This window comes from Gymnogyps californianus, chromosome 4 (genome assembly GCF_018139145.2).
Source record: "Gymnogyps californianus isolate 813 chromosome 4, ASM1813914v2, whole genome shotgun sequence".
NCBI classification, from domain to species: Eukaryota; Metazoa; Chordata; class Aves; order Accipitriformes; family Cathartidae; genus Gymnogyps; species Gymnogyps californianus.
In genome coordinates this window covers 53551229-53563567 of record NC_059474.1, presented here as the reverse complement: position 1 = coordinate 53563567, position 12339 = coordinate 53551229, and the positions used below count along the sequence as shown (strand labels likewise).

The 12339-nt window shown below is 41.6% G+C and overlaps 1 protein-coding gene across 1 annotated transcript in view; it reads right to left on the bottom strand.

Moving 5' to 3' along the window:
* LOC127015619 (melanopsin-like) overlaps positions 1 to 12339 on the bottom strand; it is a 42397-nt gene that overhangs the window by 15930 nt on the left and 14128 nt on the right. Inside the window, 6 exon segments of the mRNA XM_050895666.1 lie at positions 1852 to 1959; positions 3110 to 3265; positions 5662 to 5833; positions 6264 to 6467; positions 7994 to 8127; positions 10478 to 10620. Of these exon segments, the coding sequence (XP_050751623.1) occupies positions 1852 to 1959; positions 3110 to 3265; positions 5662 to 5833; positions 6264 to 6467; positions 7994 to 8127; positions 10478 to 10620 (917 nt within the window).

Genomic DNA, 12339 nt, shown 5'->3' with positions numbered 1-12339 from the left:
TTAACAGAAGTGACTTACTTTGCCAGTACTTGAACATATTTCTCAGCTGAAGCTGGGAGGACATTTCTAAATAAAATGTTGACTTCAAAAAAGAAGTTTTAGCTTGCATAGTGTCTGGGAAGTGCAGGGTAAGTTTGTCCTTGTTTGAAACCATTCAGCAGAACACCATGCCAACTTATTCCCTTGCAAAAGTACTTTGTAACTCCTTTTAGGACCACACGACTGAAGATACAATCATTTTTGGTGTGTCCATACTACGCATGCCTCCAGGTCCTAGCTAGCTCAAACAGCAGATGACATTTCTGAAATGCAAGGTGATTCCTTCTCATGCTTTCCCTAAATGTTGCAGAAGGCTGAGCTGGTCTCTGGAGACCAATTGGGATGCTCTAGAGAAGTTATTAAAGGAGATTATAATGGACCTTCTTCTGCAAAGGGAAAGGTTTCTAATTCTTTGAAGGAGTGTATTTTACGGTATATTTAATTATCATTCTGTTCACCTAACCATCTTGTACGTTTCCCATCAGAGCAACAGGATAGAGATCTTTTTTTACAGTGCATTGTTACCTTTCTAATCATCTACTCTGTGGGAACAAGTTCTCTTTATACTCTCTATCCTTTACCTTACTGCAGTCAAAGGGCCTGGATAGAAAGCAGGATTCATACCTTTCAACTCAGAAACTCATTCACTGGCTGTGAAAGGCTTAAGAAGGGAATAAAAAGGCAAGAAAAGTTGGCTAACCATGCAGCTTATTGAGACTCAATAGTTCTTGAGTATTTGTTAGTGAAATTGTGCTGGGTTGGCACAGTGTTCTGTTTTAAAATATACAGTAACTGATATCTGTAATAGTAAGTAGAATTATAGTATAATTTGCTTATGAAGGCATAGGTTCAGAAATATTTCATATCTGCAAAAAAACATTGAAGCGTTTCAGAGAAGTGATCAACATTACATTTTGCCCATTGATACCCATTAGTGTAGTGTAAAACTTATACTTTTTTTTAAGTCAAAGCTAATATTTTTGAAAAAGATAAAGAATGGAAAGTCTTTTCCCTGAAACAACTAAATGAAACAACTATGAAAACAGCCTTCAGAAGAGACTTCTTTCCACAAAGTAGAGTACTTCAGAAATGTCTGCTTCGTTTTTTGAAGGCAAATACTTGACCAAAGTTAGCAAGGCTGCTGATGAAAAAGCAGTATTTTCAGTATATTTGGAAAACTTTCTCATTTGCAGAGAGCTCTGTCTGGATTACCAGCTTCCTATAGCTCTCACTTTGCACAAAACTTCTATGAAAGTGCTGTTTGCTTCTTACAGAGCTTCTCCCAAAGACAAGCAACTTGTTTACATTAGTACTGAAGTTGGTGTAAAGAGAATAACTTAAGTGCTTTAGAAAACCAAACGTCGAACATATGCATATATAGCCCCTTAAATTGGTGATGATGTGATTTTTGAGCCTCGTTGGTTGGGACCTATTATCTGGAGAGTGCTCTTTAGCAGCCGTCCCTGATATGGCAAAAGATGACCCTGAGCATCACCTCCTCCTCCTGTCAGTCATGGTGTTGTGCAGCTCCACAGGACAGAGCAGGGTTGTGAGGGGGAGGAAAGGTGAAGGGAGGGACTGTTCTCCTCTGCTGGCCACCCCTGAGGCCACGTCTGGAGCTCCATGTGCAATCTGGGCTGCCTGTACCAGGTGGATGCGGTGCAGGGTCTGACCACCTGCATCCCGTCATGGGGTGGTCAGGGCGGAAGCCTGCACCGCATGGGGTGAGGCTGAGGGAATGAGGGTAGTTCGTTCATTGTAAAAAACACATTTGCATGTACAGTTATACACATACCTATATGTTTACTGTACCTGTATCTTGGGTGAATTATTGCATATATGATGGGGTTGTAGATTGCAGAAGCTTTGGCAATAACTGCTGGCACAGATTTGGAATATGGTGTTAGGGTGTTGCCTCGACTAAAACAAAGCAAAAACGTTACACACAGCTGTGTCATGGATTAATACTAAATTACTAAAACATATTACTCTTTTTGACTGGTTTTGTGCTGTGATCTCTTTATAAGAAATACCTCTGAAACGTTAATTCATTCAAATGCATTCTTTGCTCAGATGAAAGGCTTGCATTTGACAGCATGTACTTGGTTTCATTCATTTGGAGAAGATGAAAGACATGCAAGTAATTAGTTATCTATTTGAGGATGACCAGGAACACAACGAATCACCTTCCCTGTTTCTGCACTAGGCAACGCCCCCCCCCCCCTGCCCCAAACCACCAAAACAGCCCCCATTGTGACCATCTGGGAAAAGGGAATGGCCATAAAAAAGAAAACAGAATCAAACCTAAAAATCTTTCAGCAGCAACATCCATGCTGCACAGTAATGGGTGTGAACGATTCAGTTGCAAACACTGCAAAAGGAAGAGAGGACTGGAAGTGGTTTGAAACCAATATTCTCCTCTTGACTGTAAGCTCCCACAGTCAATCACGTGTGATCAATGTCAGCACAGGATAATCACAATTAATATCATAGAATCACAGCATGGTTTGTGTTGGAAGGGACCTTTAAAGATCATCTGGTCCAACCGCTCTGCCATGGGCAGGGACATCTTTCACTAGATGAGGTTGCTCAAAGCCCCGTCCAACGTGGCCTTGAAATCAGGAACATGCATTGACAAGACAACAAGTCCCTTTGGACCAGAGAGCAGTTGAAGGAAGACGGGAGCTCAGGGGTGAATATCAGGGAATATAACCTCTTTTCTGCCCTCTGGCAGAGGCAGCAGTGTATGGAGGAAGCTTCTTAAGAGAACAGGTGTTAGGAGAGAAAAGAGGTAACTCCTCCAATTCATACAAAGAAAGTATCAGAGGGGAGAGGAAACAATGTGTACTAAAAATGCAGATAAAAAGTCATAACAGTTTTAAAATACATAGACAAATAATCCCTTTTCTGGCTTTATCCACAAGTATATAGTGAAGAATGCAATATCACCTCTAATGTAACAACTATTTAAAACCCTTTCAAGAGGGAGATCTGCTTCTTGTGGGTGACAGTGCTAATCATATTTATATTTCAGAATAATCCATGCTCTTTGGATTACGTTTCCACTTACCCTGCCCAGGCAATCAAGGTGACACAAGCATATGGAGACCAGGACAAGACAAACACAATGATGACGACAAAAGCAATTTTTGCCAGTTTCCATTCATTCTTCATGGACTGAGACAGGTAGGATTTCCGGCTGCAGGACCCCAGCTTTTGAACATCTCTGTGAGGGGAAAAAAAATACAGATATGTCAGCAGGAGGATGAAAAAGCGAGGTGCAAGATCTCTAATACGTTCTCAGCAATATGCAAAATGAAGCACATTTCATCTTTCCCTGCTCTAACTCTTCTTTTGTCCTCTGATATTTAAAAAATCTAGAAGGTAATTAATGTAGTAAAATGGTCCCAGGCATTCTGTCTGAGCTTTGTTTGCCTGTGGGACTGAGCCAGAAGAACCCCTGGGACTACCCGACGGGACTGCCATGTCCTTAACCTAACACAGGAGGGTTTCAGATTGGGAGGGTGAAGAAATTTGTACCCCTTGCCCTTCGTTGCATTCAGAGGTGGAGCAAGCAAAGGCACAGCTGGATGCAAAAATCAAATCTTATGGCTTTTCCTTTTCAAGGGAGGAACAGCTTGCAGAAATTCCAGCTCATAAGGCAACATGTACTGGAATACCCTGACTACTCTGACGAACCTGGCCCCAAAAGCTTACAGGGATATTTTTACTTCCCTGCAGATTTATTCACTGGAGAAGAGTATTTTCAGAGGGGAATACAACAGGCAGTCCTGATATTTTTGCCAAAAAATGTCTCATCAAATTCTCTTCTCACATCAGATAAACACCTCACACTTTATTAAAAAAAAGGTTTTATATGGTTTAGCATAGAAATAACAATTTTTACATATCAGTGTTGTTAAATGAAGATATATTTCAGGCTGAAGACAGTAATTACCAGCCAGCAGGGTAACAAACTGCTTCCTGGTTGTCATGGTTTAACCCCAGTCGGCAGCCAAGCACCACGCAGCCACTCCCTCACTCCCCCCACCCCTGCTCCCAGTGGGATGGGGAGGAGAATCGGGAAAGAAGGTAGAACTCCTGGGTTGAGATAAGAACAGTTTAATAACTAAAGTAAAATATAATACTAACAATAATAATAATGAAATATAATAATAATAGTAATGAAAAGTAATCTAACAAAAAAAAAAAAGAGGGAAAAAAAGGAAAAAAAAACCCCAGTGATGCACAATGCAGTTGCTCACCACCTGCTGACCAATGCCAGAGCCACGATCTGTGCCTCCTGGCCAACTCCCCCCTGTTTATATACTGGGCATAATGTTCCATGGTATGGAATACCCCTTTGGCTAGTTCAGGTCAGCTGCCCCGGCTGTGCTCCCTCCCAGCTTCTTGCACACCTGCTTGCTGGCAGAGCATGGGAAACTGAAAAGTCCTTGGCTTAAGATAAGTGCTACTTAGCAACAACTAAAACATCAGTGTGTTATCAGCATTATTCTCACACTAAAATCAAAACATAGCACTGTACCAGCTACTAAGAAGAGAGTTAACTCTGTCCCAGCCAAAATCAGGACACTGGTGCACTGTGAACGTAGTCATAAAGTGAGTTGACTGTATTAGTGAGCAAAAGGCATAGAAAAATCTTGTGGCCACTGTGCTTCACAGGTGTACAAGACACCATTGTTTTAAGGATGCCTTCTTTGCTCCTTCGCTTGGTATCAAATATGCATACACAAAACATAGTAAAAACCAAGACCAAGGCCAAAAACCAGAGTTCAGTAAGAACTTCAATTTAGCCATACAGCTAAACATGCTTGTAAAAACGGAATTTAGCCTTGTGAAACCAAATGACTTCAACAAGTGCCTGCAGATAGGCGCAGAGAAAAGCCATCGGAGCTGATGACACTGTGAGCAGCGGGAAGGACTCACAACTCCAGCTGGTGTTGGATCAGACCAAAGATAAATCATGTGCTCATTAGGAGAAACATAACTGACAGAATGAAGTTACTTTACAGACCTAACACCGTACTGATTTTTTATTTCAAATATAGACCAAGAATTTGGGAAAAAAAAAGGTGTCCTAACAAGCATAGACAGATATTGTGCGTGCAGTTCTGATGCTTGAGTGAACCACAAGGTTTTGTGGGATGCCTGCCTTAAATAAAACTGCCAAAAAATATGAGGACTGTTATGTTTACAGAGCAGCTCAAAAGCAGATGATGCCCCCATTGCTACACGCTATTTATCATCCCTTGGGGCTGAAAACTGTGCTGGAATGCACAAGGACCGTGTTCTTTGCATTGCAAATCTGAAATACAAATAATCCAAACTATCAAATTATCTAATGTACTATTAATTACCACACTCTGAGATAAGATTAGAACCATCAGAGACTTCTTTCCCTACTCCAGAATACATACATCCATTCCAGTTTTTACATTGGTAAACATATTTCTCCAGTTACAGCTGTTAATGATCTGCCACTTTATTTCCAATTTCATTTCAGATTAATATTTGATTCAGATTTTTCTGCAGCTAAAGAAATTGAGAAAATCTTCTAATAGAAGAAAAGGGAGATTTACTTATTTCAGCTACATTGCTTACCTGCCAGTACGTCTTATGGCCAGGAACATAAATAAATAACAATGGAATATTATTATCAGGGGAACAAAAAACACGCAGCAACACAAAATCATGGTGTAACTTCTGTTTGCAGGGGAGTAGGTTACATAGTCCCATGTACAGGATATCATCAAGCCCTCAGGCACATAGGAACCTATGAAATACATGGAATACATTATTCACACATACACCCAAAGCTTGCTCAGTTGCTGATCCAACAACTGAGCACTTAAAATAAACCCCGTACTGTATACATAGTCTTCAAGAGCTATGCTGGGCGTATTATATATGTGGTCTGAGAATGTGAGTGCAGACGTGGAGAGGAGGTCCTGCCTGCCAGACTCTCAGATACACCTAATACTCCATCTGCAATTTGTTCTGCTTGAGTACAACCTGGGGGTAAGGGAGGAGGGGGGTATCTGCACTGCAATAGGTGCAGATATATGGTATGACAACAAACCATCATGTGGTGGCTAGGCATCCACCCGAGAACTTGTCAAAAAACTCATTTTTTTAATGCCCCGAGCAAGGCTAAAACAGACCACGTAGGGAACACCAGAAGACACAGAGAGCAGACAACATACTCCACCCGAAGAGTGGAGCCACGCTCCATCCCAGCGAGTACAGCCACACGATGGAGATGATCTGCACGGTGCGTTTCTTTGAAGTCCACTGTATGGATCGCAGGGGCTTAGTGATCACAAGGTAGCGGTCAACAGAAATAGCTAATAAAGTCATCATTGAGGTTATTCCGAAGAGTGCCCCACAGAAAGCGTACAAGTCACAGCCTGAAGTAGAAAATGGCAATGTCAGGGATTTTCTTAAAACAGACGCATGTTTTCTCTCAGAGCCTGACATGATAAACCTCCCATTTTTTTCCTGGCTCAGGACTTCTCTCCCATTAGAAGAATTTTCTTAGCCTCACAATTTCATAGTTATTAAATGTTTGTTAGAAAAAAACCACAAATAGTAATAAAATACGAACGTATGTAGTTAACAAGTCCTACTCTCCACTGCGGCCTGCAACTGGGAACCTTTTGTCAATGGAAAACTGCCTCAAAGAAAATCCAATCTAATTAAAGTTACATTTTCCTGGACTGTTGCCCAATATATTGATCTTAACAGGCTGCAGCAGACATCTGTCTGCTAATGACAGATGGGTGTTTCAAAAAATGACTTTGGTTTATGTGGCTTAAAAATGTAGAAGTGGTTTAAATTTGATGGCTAAAAGACCAGCTGTAGAACATAGCTCCAGCTCCTATATTTAAAAGGAGCACTTTTTAAAAAAACTGACAGTTTTTACACGAAACAGGATTTTTTCGCCTTCTTTGCATTCAGGCATTGCGCTAGCAGATGAAAACTTGTAGAGCTACACTGTTCCTAATTTGGTTCAGAAACCTGTGTCAAATAATCATTCATTTTTTGAGATCTTGCGTCACTCCGTGTAGTTATAGACAACAGCCCACTGGGAATGGGAGGCAGTCGAAATACCAGAATCAACCTTAAAGCAGATTTCCTCTAAAGTCTTTATAAGTAACCTGCAATCAAGGACCAAATGCCACTCAACCCAAATCAATTGCTTCATTTGTGGCAGCATGATAATTTACACTGATTTTATCTAAGGGGATGAACAAGACCAAAAACGTCCTCAAACTAAAGAAGAGGGCCTGCTGTACTGCTGAATAATGCGTGGTCTCTGGGCTTGCTCCACCAATACACAGCCACTGCTTGGTGCAAATTTTCACCCAATGATGTGATAAGCAGTACCAAATAGAGCATCAAGCCTTCTGAGGAACTTGCTATACTCACATTTCAGCTATAATGTGAGCATGCATCACCTTTTCTTTCTTGCAGTTGGAAAGAAGGGAGCTCATATTTGCAGAGTCCTCAAATGACTATCGTTATTTAAATCTCTTAATTAAATGTGAGACTCCTAGAAGCATGCTAATGGATATCAACATACATTTCTAAATAAAAATATTAACTCCCTCTTAAACTAATACAGACAAAAATATTTATGACTTAATAATACTTTTCTACACATCTTTAGCCATAGCATCTGCCCTTACAAGCTAAAGGGTAACATGATTACATGTTGATGTTGACGCCTTTCTTTCCAAAATAAGTAAGATGAAAGAATCAAACCTATCACACATAACATGTTCCATCATGCTGACTGATGATGTCGAGAACCGGGGTTGTCACTCAAGAGTCTTGTGCTGCTGTCTCCACAGCACAAGCCAAGATTGTTATGGCTAAAATAGGCTGCAGACAGTGTAGAGCTGGTAAGGTATGAATTAGTGTTGAAAAGTACCTATATCTCCAAGTATCCACCCTCTGTGCAAGCTGTTGACGAAACATATGGGTGCCTGAGAAGCCGACATCAGGAAGTCGCTCACAGCCAAATTCATTATAAAGTAGTTTTGGGGTGTCCTCAGCTTCTTGTTGCTTAAAAACATGAGAAATACGTGATTTTAAATAGATAAAGTGCACAGTTAAATTTATAACTTTGCTTACCAGCATAAACAAATACCATCCAGGTTGGAATCGGTGGTTACTTACAGTCAATCAATTGCTAATCATCAGTCAATTATTGCAGCTACAGATGTAATGATTTCAAAATGACTGACAATAGCAGGGGGGATAAAACGGTTTGTTTCCTCTTCAAACTGAGGAGAATTCCTGCTGTCTTGAAAAATATGGATTTGTTCAGGAGAAGAGAAGTTCCCTGTAAGTGCGGTAAAATTGAATGTGTCCTGCACTGCACAAGACCAGGATCTGAAGCAGGTTACAGGGCCAAAGGACCTGCTTTTGGTGAATTTTTAAAAGCTGCTGACCTGAAGAGTTGCCACATTACCGCTAACTAAATGACCTTTTGCAAAGTGCTATGGCACAAGCAGAGCACGCACAGAGATTTGAAAAAAATACTTTTGTTCACATATGTCTCATAAGAGAGAACAAAAGCTTTCAGCTGCGAATGAAGAGGCTACATTAAATGCCACAAGGAGTGTGAAAGCAGCAACCAGTCTGCAAGCAAAGTTTATCCAAAGAAAACAAACATTAATTCCAGTTTTTTTCCCCACATGTCACCACCTCACATAGTCTCACTTCTTAGGGATATCCGGAGTTACAACCTCCTTGGAAACTTTCAGCTGGTATTCAAGATTACCCTTGGCTCTGGCTAAGAGGAATAAAGATACTGGTAACACGATAAAGAACCTCTCACTTTTACTTGGGGTTATTTGGTTGAATATGCCCTTGTTGCTCTGATCAAATACTATGTCCCACTAGGAAAGTTAAATTAATTTGTGACTTCAGCTCACCCAAATCTACCTTAAAACTGGCACTTTTAAGGGATATACTGAGAAGGTGTAATGCTGAACTAGTAGTCCCTCAACGTGAACCACTGTATTGGTTGCATGGTGAAGTAAAGAGCTTTGATACCTAGAGTTTGAATTCAGGACTTTTCACAGTGTTAGGTACATATAATACAAAAAGAGGTGACTTGGCACACTCTGTGAGACATAGGGAGGAAGCAGGATTTTATAAATAGCTTTGTTCTTGCTATCTGCATGCAGTAATTCTCAATAGTTTGAAATAATTGTTTCTTTTCCCCCAAACGCCTCCTTCAGTGTAGAAAGCTAAACAACTGAGGCCTTTCTGATGTGCTTTAAAATATCAGTATTTGCAGCTAACATGAATTTCTTTCATCATGCTGATGAAGAAATACTGAAAAAGAAATTGAGAAAGCCATTTTCAATGCTGCTGCAATTCTAACAAAATCTTGGGTCTCATAACTGCCTGCAACAACTGGGTGAGAGAGGGTGCAGAGTTCACACCTTTGCAGGTGCTCGTCTGCCTATGGAGATTTTCCTACTTTGACAATTTAATGCTTTTATTACACCAGCTAAAACAAACAAATTTCAAGAAAAATGGAGAGCTTGTGCTGCATTTCAAAAATCATGAAAGTATCTACAGCTGCAGGGAATTCAATTTCTCTTCTATCTCATATTAAAAGCCAGTTATTCAAAATAACTAAACTAATTTATTTGTCTTAAACGTTTAAGAATAGGAAACTTAACGCTTGGTTCATAACCCCACCGGTGCTTCTAGCGTTGTAAGCCCCCTCTGCATCAACATGCATGATGACAGCAAGCAGTGAGTGAGGAGGATTTTGAAATCCAGCACCGCAGTGTGGGACAGAAGGCGGCTATTTATTTTTTCCATGAGATTTTTGCATACTCCAGCTGCAGTAGCTTTGGCTGTCTATTACACTGTCAGAAGCCAAGCGAGCACACAAACTGACAGAAATCCTATGATCTGCCTGAAGCAGGGAATACACTGATGGCATGAGCTCATTTCATGTAGTGCATTGCTTTCTTGGTCCTTCCAGGACATCTGGGCTGCTGGGAAGAGTGTCAGTTTTTGTCAAGTATGTTCCTGCAAATCCTACAGGGTGAGTGAAGAAGTCTGCAACAGGGAGACCGTGGTTTCTATCATTAAAAACATTAAATTCTTCTTTAAACTTTCCGTTGGAATTGTTTAATTCCAACCAAGGAATAAACACCATGGTTTGTTTTCTCATTTTCTCTGGTTCCTTAAAACATGAGGAATTTACACTGAGGTTATCAGTGATGCGCATGGATGGGGGGGGGGGGTTGCCTTTCCCCCCCGATTTGTTGCCATCAGCCTTTGCTTCGAGATTTAGTCCAAGAGGGAACCAATGCAGAACATCTGCACACAGGCAACACGTGAACCTCAAGGCCAGTCAGATTAACTGTAAAAGGAATTTTTGTACCTGTAAAATGCGTAGAGAACTAGCAGGTTTCCGATGATGCCAATGGAGCCAATAATGAGCACACACGTTCCTACGGTATAAAGAACATGGTCGGGGATCTCTGCCTTGGTCACAGTGTGTGGCTGGGTGCCCATGTTCAAACCCTGAATGGAAAACAGAGGAAGAGGAAAGCTTAGCCCATTCAGGATACTTATTCCATGGGACACATGCTCAGCTTGTTGAAGCAAGGCAGAGCATTTGCTTCCACAGTTCACGCAAATCAAATACACACCCCTGAGCTCTTTTCACATGCCCTGTAATCAAATTTCCCTCAAGTAGCCTTCATTACTTTAACAGTACATATTTATATTAAAAAAACAACAACAGGAAAAACAGAATGGAAAAAAATACTAAGGAAGTTATGATGATGATGTGAAAAAGGCAAAGATGTGCTAGCATAAAACTCACTCTGGGTAACTGCCACACTTTAAGGGGCAGAGCTGGCTGACAACACAAACTTCAGTTCAACAAGGAATAGCCCATCATACTTTCGTTTTATTAGAAGCACTGATATCAAATCCCACACTTACAAACATTAAATCCCCCAGGTCTCCCCAAGCTCCCTATCCAGTATCTTATGGTGCTGCAAAACCTGGGAATTCCCCACGGAAAAGGTAGGAGACCAGAGGTAAAACAGCAGCAGTAGCATCGCCTGTCTAAGCACAAATACATTAAATAGTGTTGACACCTCTTTCACTGCCCTTTATCTCCAGCACATGAATAAAATCCCACCAACTCTCTACATATTTTTTTTTTTTAATAAATTCAGATTTATCACCGCCTAAATTCAGCAGCAGGGCAGCCTACAGCTAATCCACTCAGCTCTCATTAGCATTATTGATGAGTCCGAATTGCCTGATGAAGATTCTTATTTACTGAGTCAAAAGCAGCTAAGGCATGCACAGCGCTCACGCACGCAGTCAGATCTGGACAGCCTAGTCAAAGGTATGGCACCTTGTCACAGCTGAGGACCTGCTTCCCATCACCATGTTTTGCCGCTGGGCAGCTCAGCGATGTGCGGGGTGTGGGACAAGGCCGATTTTGGCCTGCGGGAGAGGAGCTGGGTGACAGAACAGGTTCAAGATGATAACTATCGCCCCACTGATAGTATTTAAGCGACCATTTGAAAATGGTGAGAACAGCCTTTTTTTTCCCCTGTTGCTAGCTCCTGATCTCCCATACTGCTGCTTCTCCTTTCTGCTTTCTATTATTCCTCACTCATCTATGAAGTGCACACGCTACAGCTCCCTCCTTGTACAACAGTTCTAGCTGTGGGCATTATCCCCTTAACTGCGTGATCCCACTGGGAGTACTCCCGAGGGCAGGTTGCATTCGTGATAGGGAGCACCCAGTGAGATGCATAGCACACCCTGATCATCCTCAGAAGAGCAGATCTGGAGCAGAAACGCTGACAGCAAAGCTCCTGGGGCTGAAGTGATGTAGTAAATGGTACAAAAGCTATGGCTTCAAAGCAGAAAGCTGCTTTCAAGCCTTCTCAGTGGTCTGACAGACTCTACCCGTAATAGGATGGCTACCACCAACGTGACACTTCACGAAAGTTAACATCACTGTAAAAGTAGAAAGAAATGAAAGGGAGTGTCTGCTGGTGCTGGCTGCACTAAGGGGCTGTCACTGGTATTTCCCAGTGATTAGGCAGAAAGAAAAAACATCACCCTGTATAGCATTTACCCTTGAAGAAGGTGTGAGAGGTAGTGTAAGAGTGGGCAGTGCACGGGGAGGTGGCCCAGCGAGGAAACACAGCTGTGGCCGTTCGGTAGCACCAGGCACAGACGGCCCCATGCTTTCACAGCGGGGCTGCCTGG